This window comes from Panthera leo, chromosome D2 (genome assembly GCF_018350215.1).
Source record: "Panthera leo isolate Ple1 chromosome D2, P.leo_Ple1_pat1.1, whole genome shotgun sequence".
NCBI lineage: Eukaryota > Metazoa > Chordata > Mammalia > Carnivora > Felidae > Panthera > Panthera leo.
This window is the reverse complement of record NC_056689.1, coordinates 52,102,515-52,117,029: the sequence shown is the minus strand read 5'-3', so window position 1 is coordinate 52,117,029 and position 14,515 is coordinate 52,102,515. Positions and strand designations below refer to the sequence as shown.

The following is a 14,515-nucleotide window of genomic DNA, read 5'->3' as shown; positions in this document are numbered from 1 at the left end:
GAGGCTAAATCCATATAAAACTTATAAAACCTGTTATACAAAGATCATCCCACAGAACTTTAACCGTCACCTCTTACTCTGCATTTTTTCTCTAGTATTCCTTTGTCTAGTCAATGTCTCTCACGTGTTATTTGGAGACCAGTGGTATAGTCCCAGGCGATTACTCTATCAACTGGTCTACAGACAATTTGATGAAAAAGTAAAAATTTTGATCACCAAACATTTCCCAAATTTGAAAAGATAAGGACTTTAAAGAAAATTCTTTTAAGTCTTTAACTGTTATGTTTCCAGGGTCACACATACTCTACAAGGATACTTAAGAGGAGACTGTTTTGGCTAACAAAGCTTCACATCATGAGAACTGTTCACATTGGTTAAACATGTATTTTGTTATTATTATGTGTTAAATCTCAAATTTAAGAAAAAGAATCAATGCCTCAAGGGTTCACTGAAGAGCAAAAGTGATAAAAATACATTTAACTCAGAATGTCATAAATGATAAATGATATACTATCAGAGTTTAAATAATGTGATCTTGGAATGGACTGTGGCCAGTGAATTAGAATTAGTTTGCACAGAAGACCTCCTTGTTCCCATTGTACTGTAACACATTATTAAACAGGGACTGAAACATTATAAAACAGGGACGAGAAGCCACTAAAGCATTCACAGAATTTTCAACCACTCCAGCCTGCGATCAAAGCCTGCATTATGAATTTTGTCACTGAAAACAAAGATAAAAACTGTAGTCAAAGGAACTTCCAACTTACTTTAACAAAAACAGGCATAAATGGTTAGTGAAACATTAATCACGAATATGCTAAAAGAAAACAATCTGCTGGCAAAATTCTATCATCAGATGACACTACTGGACATTTATGTTTGGTACACAGTAAGAACAATTACTATTACAGATGTATATTCTTAAATATTTTGTTTTATGGCTGGAAGAAACCACTAGTGTTCAGAATATGAATCAACTCATGGCATATACACCATGTAAATCAAGAAATATATGCAACTTTTAACTGATTATCAGTGAAAACATGAAACAGAAGGGATTTTCTTTTAACCAACAATTATTTTTGAACCTTGACTTGAAAAGGTATACTGGGATCAGTATGGCCAAGCAAGAGGACTAGCCATGTGTGTAACAAGAGTATGGCACCTGAAAGCCAATTCACACATGGCTTCATTTATCGACAACAGCTGGCATTTGCCAGTAAGCCGCCTATTCTTGAGTTAGTGTTAAAAACTGCATGGCTAAATGGGTAAGGGGCACTAAGGAATCTACTCCTGAAATCATTGATGCACTGTATGCTAAGTAATTTGGATGTAAATTAAAAAAAAATGTTACAAAAAAATTGCATGGCAAACTATGAATATAATTCAAACTGCAGCCCTTGAGCAGGTATCTTCAGCATGTTATCTCGTCAAGAGAAAAGAATGCTAATAAAAACTATTCAAATGAAGTACACAAACTTTTTTTTCACGAAAATGACAGTCAGTAAATAATTTCTACGATTATCTGTGGTTTACTCAAGTGGCAGATCTCCATGGCCAACAGTAGAGTGAATAGCGTGAACTTGTCATTTGAGGGCAAAATTCTTAAGGTATATTAAGAGCAAATCATGATACAAATGCCTCAACCAAAAGAAGTCTGACCTTTCCAACATCTAGCCATTTTCTCTCCTTGTGGCAGAAAAAAATCAATGTCTTAGTATTAGGTATACCTAACAATCATATTCAATCATCACACTAGACCTAAAAACTTTTTAGAAATGAATACAACCAAAAGGAGAGATTTACCAGTGCCACCTTCCAAAATGAAATATTCAGTGTCACTGCTGAGTGCCACTCATTTGTCAACTCAGTGCCTCACCTAACACTGTATGTAGTTTTCGATGAGAATTCCTGTAATAATTTTTGTATCCATCCAAATATAAATATCTAAAACACCTAACAGAATCATCCTATACTTACTATTCCCAAAAACCTACAGTTGAAAAGTGAGATTAGTAGAATTAAAGAGTTGGAAAAAAAAGTTAAATATGAAAGCTTAACTTTGATTTTAGTGAGCTAGGTATCAGTATGGTGAAAGAATACAGCAGTAATTAATTGCTTTTCCTGATGTTTAAATTATTTTAGAATACTGCTTTAATATTATTAGTTGACTCTTAACACAGGTTTGACCTGCATGGCTCCACTTATAAGTGGATTTTTGGGAATAAATTCAGTGTACAGTACTATAAATGTATTTTCTAAAATCATAATTTTCTTAACATTTGCTTTTCTCCAGCTTACTTTATTGTAAGAATACAGTATATAATACATATAACATATAAAATATATGTGAATTGGCTGTTTATGCTAGCAGTAAGGCTATGAGTAGATAAGTTTTAGGGGAATCAAAAGCTGTAGGTGAATTTTTGACTGCACAGTGTTAGTACCCCTAATGACTGTGTTCAAGAGTCAACTGTATAATGGAGATGTGTGACTTACTCTTTTGTCTTTATTTAAAATCCATGGTATATTTGAAGACCCATCATGTGGTCCACAAATTCTAAATGTTTGAGAAACACTACTTTCTCTACTACTTTCCTTTTATAAGAAGCTATTATTTCTTCCTATGAATTATGCTAGGGAAATTTTGTTTACCCTTATTATTAAACTTCTCACATTAGAAAAGCACTTCATTATCTGCATTTACATTGCCTATTTTTATTTTTTTTTTTAAAGAGGGTCTTACTTCAATATGTATAGCCTCTAGGAAAAACAAATCTAATAATTATTTCAATTTCTCCTTGAACCCTACTCCCCTTGAAAGTCATTCTTTCCATCTGACCTTCCCAGAACCTGAACTGCCTTCATATACCTATTATAGCCAAGGTGATATTAAAAATGTTTAATAACTGGTATAAGCTAAACACCAGAGACACCATAATCACGTGGCTGTAATGGAACGTGGTAACTAAATATCAGCCTTACTTACAGCTTCTTTTAAATCATCTGCTCTACTTTTTTCAATGCTAGCCCCATTCTAAAAGATCTCTGGTTATTACTTCCCTGCCCAAGTTGCAGAAAGAAGAAAGTAGTTTTCATGAAGGATAACCACATAAATTGGAATCCAAAAATGAGATTAACACTGTCTATTAAGTCTTTAACTTCCCTTTTATTCCTTAATAGAAGAATTAAGGATAAGTATTAGAAAGAACACGTTGTTTTCTTTCTCATACATCAATGGTCTCCAAAGAATAAGGCTCTTCTGGTCAGCTCTTTATTATAGTTTTGTTATTTGATTTTATCCAGAGTCAGATGTCCCAGTTTTTTATCCACTCAACCAACATAAAAACATTTAATACACAGACAAATGGGTGGGTTTGAGGATATATTAAGGATAATGTAAACTATTAGCAAAACAAAAAAATAACATTTAGAGAGGAGATAACAGAAAGGGAATAGAGAAATTTGCAAAAAAGCAAAGAGACGGGTCACTTTTAAATAAACCTGAGATCATAGAGTTAAAAAACAACATCACATATATCTTTGTTGTTTTTCATGATCTGCTTACCCAACTTTGGAAAAACTATTAAGTATTCAGCATTGCATTGAGGACATGCCACTCTGGCTGTACTGTTTCCTCTTTGTTTTTCATCTACCCAACGCTGTAGACAAGCCTGGTGAACCCATTTTGTAGATCCTCTGCACCTGCATGGTCTCACCCATTCAGCTGTTCTATCATCTTCATCAGTGGCAAAACACACCCAGCAACTTCTGTAAATTAAAGAGAAATAATGACGTTATCTTTAAGACCCCAGCCTCCCTTCCACCGCAGCACTCACTTAATGAGATAAGCCTACTATGTTATAATATAGAACCTCTACTTTACATTCAAATACCAAGGTGACAAAACAATCAATAGATTTCCAGTTGGAGTTTCTTCTTTTTGGTTTTTCCTTATATTCTTCTGCAGAGTCTTGTTTTCTGAATTTTCCTTTTATGTAATTCCCTCCATCTTTCCAATAATTCTTCACCTTCTCTTATGAATCAGAGTGCAAAAAAACAACCCTCAAGCTGCTTTTGTTTTAGAAGACCCTAACAATTCTTTGGGTAAGCACAGAAATATGTGAAATTCAGTGTTTTCCCCACTTCAACAACACTAAACCTCTTCAACTTGGAAAACTAAAGGATTATACAAATAATTTCACTATGGTCTCATTCAATTTTCAACGGAGGGGAAAAATAATTTCTCTTTCTGGTAAAGAATGACTATGTGAAGAGGGAAAGATTATTAAGTCTTAAAAAGATAAAGGGGGAAGAGATAAAGACATCAGGATAAACTGTTTTAGGATAGTGATATAGTAAATTTGGGCCTACATGTTTCAAGTATGAATGACTTTCTTTTTTCTGTGGAGTTATATTTATTATATTTGAAATCTAGAAGTCTCAACTCTGAGATGTTTATATTAAAAATGCAATTGAGACGGTTAATTTTAAAACATATTCCAGGGGTGCCTGGGTGGCTTAGTAAGTTAAGCATCCAACTCTTGATTTCAGGTCAGGTCATGATCTTACAGGTCCCTGAGATTGAGCCCCACATCAGGCTCTATGCTGACAGCTTAGAGCCTCCTTGAAATTCTCTCCCCCTCTCTGCCCCTCCCCCACTCACAAGTGCTCTTTCTCTCAAAAATAAATGAAACTTTAAAAAAGTTAGAAAAAAATGTTTCCCATTTTGCTTTTCTTAGAGTGTGTGCGCATGTGTGCAAGTGGGGGTGAGGTGCAGAGGGAGAGAATCCCAAGCAGGCTCCTTGCTCAGCAGGGAGCCTGATGTAGGGTTCTATGCCACAACTCTGGAATCATGACCTGAGCCAAAAATCAAGAGAAGGCTCAACTGACTGAGCCACCCAGGTGCCACCCCCCACCCCCAGTTTGGTTTTAAGAATACCTGAAGTCTAGGGGCACCTGGGTGGCTCAGTCACTTGGGCATCCGACTCTTGATTTCGGCTTAGGTCAAGATCTCAAGGTTTGTGAGTTTAAGCTCTGGGATGGAGTGTGCTTGGGATTCTCTCTCAAATAAACTTAAAAAAAGAGAGAGAAAGTACCTCATGAAGTCTAATTTTTTCTTGTGGAATTAGGTTGCAATTCATTATTTTTTCTCCCAATTGACACAAGTTGGCACTGATTTTCATTAGGGCAAATACAGTTTAACTCCATGAGACCATTCACTTCTCCCCACCCCCATTGAAGTGTGTACAATTAGAAACTGCTAACTGAAGCTTGTTATCTACTGTGCACTTAAAAAAAATTTTTTTTAACATTTATTCATTTTTTTGAGAGAGAGAGACAGAGCGTGAATGGGGAAAGGGCAGAGAGAGAGAGGGAGACACAGAATCCGAAGCAGGCTCCAGGCTCCGAGCTGTCAGCACAGAGCCTGATGCGGGGCTAGAACTCACAAACCGCGAGATCATGACCTGAGCTAAAGTCAGCCGCCCAACTGACTGAGCCATCCGGGAGCCCCTCTACTGTGCACTCTACAAAATGTTTTAATGTTTATTTTTGAAAGAGAATGAGAGAGTGCACAGGCATGTGTGCATGCACAAGCAGGGGAGGGGCAGAGAGAGGAGACAGAGAATCCGAAGCAGGCTCCAGGCTCCAGAGCTGCCAGCACAGAGCCTGACACGGGGGCTCAAACCTACCAACAGTTGAGATCATGAACTGAGCTGAAGTTGGACACTTAACCAACTGAGCCACCCAGGTGTCCATCTACTTTGCACTTTTCATTTAATTAAATTGCTTCTGTCAGAACTAGCTTAACTATGCTCAATGGGAAAGACTAGTCAGGTACTGTAGATTCATGAGGTCTCCAGTCCTTGTAGAACAACATATATTTTAACTGGGTGCTCCAATTAAAAACTTCCAATTAGAACAGGTAAGAAAACTTCCTATTTTTTTTTTTTTTTAAGTAGGTTCCATGCCCACTGTGGGGCTTGAACTCATGACCCTTAGAACAAGAGTTGCATGCTCCACTGACTGAGCCAGCCAAGCACCCCAGAACAGGGGAAAAATACTTAATTCATAGCAACATCCAAAACTGTGACTTTATTCAGCTTTCAAATTCAATCAGGTTTCATACGACCTAGGTAAAAATGGGAGGTAGGCAGTGTTTGTTTAGCACCATGACCCACCTCAGTCAAGCTGTCTCAGCCCTCATACTACCTTATGGTTATCTAAAAGTGCCCCTTCCTTCTCTCCATCTTTTAAATTTTATTGTGGGGAAATATACATAAAATTTACAACTTTTAAGAGTATAGTTCAGTAGCATGACGTACATTCTTACTGTTGTACAACCATCGTCACTATCCACAGTTTGGGTATAACTATGTAATTTACAAAGTTTTGCATACATTTCAAATGACAAGTATAAGCAAACAGACTTGGTTAACTGAGGTGTTAGAATATATGTGCCCCACAACTGAGGAAATTTTGTATTTGTTTACCTCTGGGAAATGAGATATACAGTTGTGATAACAAAACAGGCATAATACCTAGAAACGTTCTAGGTTCTTCTAAGATTTTCATTTCAACAATGAGCAGCATATGTAGCTAAGTACATCTAGACCAGCATAATTAATCAGCATTAAGGTGAATAGAATAAACCCAATTTCAGTCACCAGGAAAAAAAAAAAATGTAAAAATATATCTCCTCAGAACCTTAGTACCAGGCTGAACCAGACGAAATTGCCTACATTCATCTGTTTTAGACCTACATAAATGGCAATCTCATATTTCAATTTAACGCAATTACTTGTATAACTATATTCCCCATAAATTCTCGTCAGTGTAAGTTTATCTTTCTTAAACATTTTTTAAAGTTTATTTATTAAAAAAAATTTTTTTTAATGTTTATTTATTTTTGAGTGAGAAAGTGAGACAGAACGTGAGGGGGGAGGGCCAGAGAGAGGGAGACACAGAATTGGAAGCAGGCTCCACTCTGAGCTGTCAGCACAGAGCCCCACGTGGGGCTCGAACCACGAACCGTGACCTGAGCTGGAGTCGGTGGACACCCAACCGACTGAGCCACCAGGTGCCCCTTATTTATTTATTTTGAGAGAGAGGGAGAGTGCGCGCGCAAGAGTGAGCGAGCGCACAAGCAGGGGAGGGGCAGAGAGACAGAATCCCAAGCAGGCTCTGTGCTGTCAATGCAGTCTGACAGGGGGCTCGGCTCGATCTCGCCTACTGTGAAATCGTGACCTGAGCTGAGATCAAGAGTGGGACATTCAACTGACTGAGCCACCCAGGTGCCCCTTTCCTAAAATTTTATTATGAAAAATTTCAAAGTTTCAAAAAAAGCTGAAAAACTGTTCAGTGACTACCCTTTTTCTCAATATCTACATTCTATAATTCTTGTAATTTTGCTTTATATGTCCTTTACTCCATATTCGTTTATCAATCTTTTACTTTTGATTACTTCAATGTTGAGGCATCAGTATATTTCACTCCTAAACACTTTTACAGTTTTACTTTTTAGAAGGTACTCAACTGACATTTAAAGCAAGCACTTTCGGATGTTTTCTAATTTCACAACTATGGTAGATAAGGTAGTTGAACGGTGATTTACAGTGGAAACTCATTAGGAGTTAAACCTAATAAGAATTGTTAACACAAATAACCTTGTTTTGTTTGATTCATAGTGATAGTATACAGTTTACAAATTTGGGTTTTGAAGTTAAGCCTCATACAGATTAATTGAAATTATCTTACAGATGAGATATTAAAAGAAACCTTATTGATACCAATACTCTCAAAAAAGTGTGCCTGATTTTCAACATCTACCAACTTACCACATCCATTTTCTCTTTATTTCAACTGTTAGTGTTAATCTGATGATGGTCATTTGAGATCAAATAGGAAACTTCTGATAACACTAAATCACTTCATCTAAAAATTATAGTTTAGATACAGATAAATATGAAATGGAAATCTCTAACAATAGTAGAGACATTGCCAGCAACATTTACTGAGTATTCACTGGGTCCATGTGGCTGCACAAATAAAATAAATGGAAGATTGTATCTATTTGGAAAATCCTATAAATTAACTGGGGTCACATCCAACAAACAGAAGATTTAATAAGGTTCCAGAAATTACCATAGGCATACCTTAAGAAGAAATTGAAGGATCAATTTGGATAGATCAGAGAAGGCTTCAGGGAGGAGGGATAGTAGAAATTAGCAAAGGCAGGGACAAATGATTACAGAGATTCTTGAAACAAAGTTTCCTGGACCAGCAGTTTCAAGATCACTTGGGAACTTGCAAATTCTCTGGTTCCACCCCAGATCTACTTAATCTGAAACTCTGAAGAAGCGCCTTGAATTCTCTGAAGGTGATCCTGAGGTAAAGTTTGAGAACTGATGGTATAGAAAAATGGCAGGTAGGGGAAAAAAAAAAAAGGCACAGAGATTGGTGAAAGCAAACCATTATGAAGGAGACATTTACTAGATTTGCTTAAATCAGAAATAAGTGCTTTTTTCATATAAATAACAGTATAGAACTATGTATGCTGACAGTGCTCTTGAAACCATGGTGAATTCCTAAAAACCGGCCAGACTTTCTGCAAGAAGTGTTGCAAGCACCAACTCCATGAAGTGACACAGTACAAGGAAGGCAAAGATTCTCTTTATGACCAGGAAAAGTGGCGTTTATGACAGGAAGCAGAATGGCCATGGTGGGTAGCCTAAGCCGATTTTCCCGAAAAAGGCTAAAACTACAAAGAAGACTGTGCTGAGGCTTTAATGTGTTGAGCCCAACTGCAGATCTAAGAGAATGCCGGCTATTGAGAGGCAAGCATTTTGAACTGGGAGGAGATAAGAGAAAAGGGCCACATGTCACATGGTCCAGTTCTAAGCTTCATATTTTAAAATCTTGAGGTTATGTTCATTTCAAAAAACAAAAACAAAAAAAAACGTAACACTACAGAAAATGCTAATTTCTAAAGAATTTATTGATTTACAACCTTACTACATATAGGAGTTTACTCTATTTAATTTGGAAAGAACATCAGTCTGTGATATAAGGGCCAGATAGATGGGAATATATAACCATATAAAAATAAAAATGGTTACATGAATGTTTTTAGGCAAACAGCCTATATTATATAGGACAGAGTTACTAGTCTTCAGGGTTGGAAAAAAGGAGGGGAAGGAACAAAATATGAATGTGTATGAATCCTTTTTTTCATTTAAAAAAAAATTTAATATTTATTTATTTTTGAAAGACACAGAGTATGAGCGGGGGAGGGGCAGAGAGAAAGGGAGACAGAATCTGGAACAGGTTCCAGGCTCTGAGCTATCAGCATAGAGCCGGATGCGGGGCTCGAACTCACAGACCGCGAGATCATGACCTAAGCCGAAGTTGGACGCTTAACCAACTGAGCCACCCAAGCGCCTCTTTCCTCATTTTTTAAAAACTTCTGATAGACTGACCAGGAACAACAGCTGAGAAGGTCTTATAATTATGCTTTCCCTCTCTGATTCCCCATATCCTACTCCCTTTTTGGTGAAATCTATTTCAGCTATTTATTCTCTAATTCTCTGCCTTCTTTCAGTGAGAAAAAGAGGGGACTGAAAATGACAGGTTTATTCTCAAGATCTTAGAATGAGAGAGTAGAAGCTTATGGTTTAATGTACAGCACGATTTCTCCTCTTTTTAAGGAACAAACAATGTCCCACCCTTCCCTCTAACATCAGTCCTGTATGTGGTTTAGGCAGTTAGTCCTCCCCTATCCCCAGCTCCAGGAAAAGTAATCAGACTGGTTTAAGGGTGTATCCTAACTCCAAATTATAGTGATTGGAAGACTGGGCCCATGAAGCTGGTATTATCAGAGTGAATCTTAGAATTTTTGCTGGGAAAGCTGGTACACAGGCTTTCTCTTTTCTACAGAGCTTTAAGGCAGGAAGGTGTGAGGCTAAATGAAGGTGTAATGCTATTACTGCCAAGAGAACCACCATGTGCAGCCTAAAGAAACCAGAGGAAGCTGAAAGATGGAAACTGATGGCTTTGAGACATGGATCAAGCTGTGCTTAAAGCTAAATATACTCTTACACTGTTCACTTACATAAACCTATAGCTGTGTGTGTGGTTTTAAGTTTAACCAGTCTGGGGCAGATTTCCCAACAGGTGCAACTCAAACAATCTTGATAGTGTGAAAAATTAGATAGAAGAGATGGCCCCAGAACAATCATATGATATAAACTCCAAACAGCTTTTATAAATACACACAGTATTTTTTGTCAACACCTTTGTTCTCTACTGTTCAGAACTTGAACAGATAAGTCTTAAATACACCTAATTTCTACCTAATTAGAAATTACCTAATTTCTAATTTCAAGTACTTTGAATCTTGCAAGCTTTTCTATTTTTTACACTGGGCAAAATACGTTCTTGATTTTGCTACTGGATCAGGTCATTTTTTAGATAAACACAGATAAAAAAGATAAAACCCAACATGTTCAAATTAAAAATTTTTACTGATAACACCATAATGTTTACATTCAGGTCAATATAACAATTCTACTTGAATTCAAGTTATTACAATTTTAATGTTATGAATTATGGGATACATTTTGAATATCCTAAAAGGTGAGAATAACTGGCTCTTTCCCATTTCAAAGGACAAAGCCAAAATCTTTTCGAAGTCCACACCCTAGAAAAGGTTGTAATTTCAGACCAAACTTTAAGTTTCTTTTTCTTTTTTACTGTTTATTATTATTTTTTTTAATTTTTGAGATAGAGCATGAACAGGGGAGGGGCAGAGAGAGAGGGAGACACAGTATCTGAAACAGGCTCCAGACTCTGAGCTGTCAGCACAGAGCCTGACGTGGGGCTTGAACCCACAAATTGTGAGATCATGACACGAACCAAAGTCGGACGCTTAACCGACTGAGCCACCCAGGCGCCCCTCTAAGTCTCTCTTTAAGTCATTCCCCACCCACCTTCAATCCTCCAATCTCTTAGAAAGTGGTATTCAATGTGATGCACAAACATCTTTTGAGAATTTACTAGAAATACAAATTCTCAGGCCACCCAAGACCAACAGAATCAGAAACTCTCGGGGAGGGACCTGATACTACATTTAAAAAAAATCATTCAAAAACATTTTAGGGGAGCCTAGGTGGCTCAGTTGGTTAAGTGTCCAACTCTTGATTTCAGCTCAGGTCATGATCTCATGGTTTGTGAGTTCACCCCTCCCCCACGCTCTGTGCTGGCAGTGTGGAGCCTGCTTGGGATTTTCTTTCCACCCCCCCCCCCCCGCCCCTCCCCCACTAGAGCACTCACCCTCTCTCTCCAAATAAACTTAAAAAATTTTTTTTAATTTAAAATTTTTATTGTGGTAAAATACACATAAAATGTATCATCTTAACTATTAAAAATTTTTTTTTAATGTTTATTTTTGAGACAGACAGAAAGCAAATGGGAGAGGGGCAGAGAGCGGGAGACACAGAATCAGAAACAGGCTCTTAGGCTCTGAGCTGTCAGCACAGAGGCTGACATGGGGCTTGAGCTCAAAGGACACAAGATCATGACCTGAGCCGACGTTGGACGTTTAAGGCATCCAGGCACCCCACTATTTTTTTTTTTTTTTTTTTTTTGAGAGAGAGAGAGGTAGGGGGAGATGGATAGAGGGAGAGAGGGAATCTTAAGCAGGCTCCACGCTCAGCGCAGAGCCTGACACACGGGGCTCAATTCCGTGACCGGGAGATCATGATCTGGGCCAAAATTAAGAGTTGGACACTCAACTGCCTGAGCTACCCAGACACCCCCCACCCCCCATCTTAACCATTTTTAAGTGTGCAATTTAGTGGTATTAAATACATTCACAATGTTGTACAACCATCACCACCACTCATCTTGTAGCTCTTTTACCTTGTAAAACTGAAACTCTGTACCTATTAAACAACTCCCCAATCCTCCTTTCCCTAGTCCCTGACAACCACCATTATAGTGTCTTCATGGTTTTGACTATTCTAAGTACCTCAAATAAGTGGAATCATCTAGTATTTGTCTTTGGCTTATTTCACTTAGCATAATGTCCTCCAAGTTCATCCATGTTGGAACACACTGCAAAATATCGTTCCTTTTTAAGGCTGAATAATACTCCATTGTATGTATATACCACATTTTGCTTATCTATTCATTGTTCAATAGATACTTGGGTTGCTTCCATATTTAGCTACTGTGAATAACACTGCTATGAACATGGGTGTACAAATATTTGAGACCCTGCTTTCAATTCTCTGAGGTATATGCCCAGAAGTGGCACTGTTGGATCACACAGTATTCCATTTTTAATTTTTTGAGGAACTGCTGACATTGTAACAAGCCCTACAGATGATCACAATACCTAAAGTTTGAGAATCTCTGCTATAGTCATTCCTCTTTATTCTTTTAAGCCTCAAATACTGTATTCACCATAACACAGAAAGGAAATTTCATTTTACACCCAACATAAAAATTTTAAAATTATTTGGTTTTTAATTTAAACCACCTCTCAGCCTTTTGGCTAAGATCAAGTGTGGTTTTTAATTTAAACAAGAAGTAAAATGCTCAAGATTTTTTTTTTTCTCCTAAGGTAAAGAGCTAGCTAAATGTGGGGAAAAGACTATGCAACTTCAAGGTGTTCTATAACGGAGCAAAGAACTTGGGGTGTGGAGCCAGACTGTTCAAGTTCAAACCCCTGTTTACCACTTATTATAGGTGTAACAACAGAATCTCTTGTATTGTAAGGCAGGGGTTCTTAATCTGGGGTCCATGAAAATTTATCCCAGAAAATTTGGATGGGGAAAGAAATTACATCTTCACTTTTGCTAACCTCTAAATAAAATTTAATTTTCCTCCAATGATGAATGTAAGCAAACCATAATAATATTAACAGTACAGCAATTAGAAATTACAGTATATTGACCAGAAGTTTTCATATTATTTTACAGCTACCTGTGCAGATCCCAAAATAACATTTACTCATTGCAAATCTGAATGTAGTTATCAGACCAACCAATACAGCTTGTATTTTAAGGTATTAAATAAAGCTCATATTACTTTATCAGATTTTTAACAGGTTGATTGGTTTCATTTATTTTCCTTTTTTGTTTGTTTGTTTGTTTATTTTTGAAAGAGAGAGAGGGCAAGTGAGGGAGGGGCAGAGAGAGAGTTGCAAGCAGGCTTCACACTGCCAGTGCAGAGCCTGACACAGGGCTTGGACTCACCAATGAATGATAAGATCACGACCTGAGCTGAAATTAAAAGTTGGGTACTTAATGGACTGAACCACCCAGACGCCCCTCATTTCTGATACTATGTATTTTGTGTTCTTTTGTGTTCTTTCAAAACATTCTGAGCAGGAACCCAAAGGCTTAACCAGTCTGCCAAAGGAATGGTCAGCATTAAAAAGGTTTAATGTTAAGATCTCCTATCGTAAAAGATTAAACAAATGATCATGAAACTACATAAGCATTGCCTGCCATGTATAAAACCACTAAATGAACACTAGTAATAATGGTACTGATAAAGATGGGAATGGTGTCTGGGGTGCTTGAGTGGCTCAGTTAGTTAAGTGTCTGACTCTTGGTTTTGGCTCAGGTCATGATCTCACGGTTCGTGGGATCGAACTCCACAGTGGGCTCTGCATTGACACCACGGAGCCTGCTTAGAATTCTCTCTCTCTCTCTCTCTCTCTCTCTCTCTCTCTCTCTCTCTCTCTCTCTCTCTCTCCCGCCCCCCGCCTCTCTCTGCCCCTCCCCTGCTCCAGCTTGCTCTCTCTCAAAATAAATAAACTTAAAAAAGATGACAAAGATGGTGTCAACTTTACATCTATGGCTAGATGTTATGGATGCAATTTGTTACCTAAATTAACACATAAGGGAATTCTGCTTGGCACCCTGGTATTCAGTGGAAAAAGTCCTGGATTCCTAATCACCACCCCTCCCGCCCCCACCACATACACATGTTTTCAATAGGCCAATACCACTGCATAAGATATTCATTCAAATCCTCTCAATTCATTTTCTTCCACCCTTCTTTTCCTTCTACTATCTTTTTTTTTTAAATTTTTTAAATGTTTATTTATTTTTGAGACAGAGAGAGACAGAGCATGAACAGAGAAAGAGGGAGACACAGAACTGGAAGCAGGCTCCAGGCTCTGAGCCATCAGCCCAGAGCCTGACACGGGGCTCAAACTCACGGACCGCGAGATCGTGACCTGAGCTGAAGTCGGACCCTTAACCGACTGAGCCACCCAGGTGCCCCTCTACTATCTCTTTAAATGGCTCCTGCTTGCTCAGGTACACACTATTTACTTCTACACCTTCCCACCTGGCAAGTTGGGGCACATTACTTTACAAAGTAAAGGAAAATCTGGGAATTACCACAATTGGCTCAAAGGTTAAAGAACAAATCACTATTATCACAATATGAAGAAAAAAATGATGAATCTAAAGATTGTTATTCTTCAAAATAAATG

General features: G+C 37.8%; 1 protein-coding gene across 1 annotated transcript in view; it reads right to left on the bottom strand.

The window, feature by feature from the left end:
- Positions 1-14,515, bottom strand: part of MARCHF5 (membrane associated ring-CH-type finger 5) — a 56,324-nt gene that overhangs the window by 32,616 nt on the left and 9,193 nt on the right. Inside the window, exon 2 of the mRNA XM_042909062.1 lies at positions 3,572-3,774. Coding sequence (XP_042764996.1) covers positions 3,572-3,774 — 203 coding nt within the window. The remainder of the gene's footprint in view (positions 1-3,571; positions 3,775-14,515) is intronic.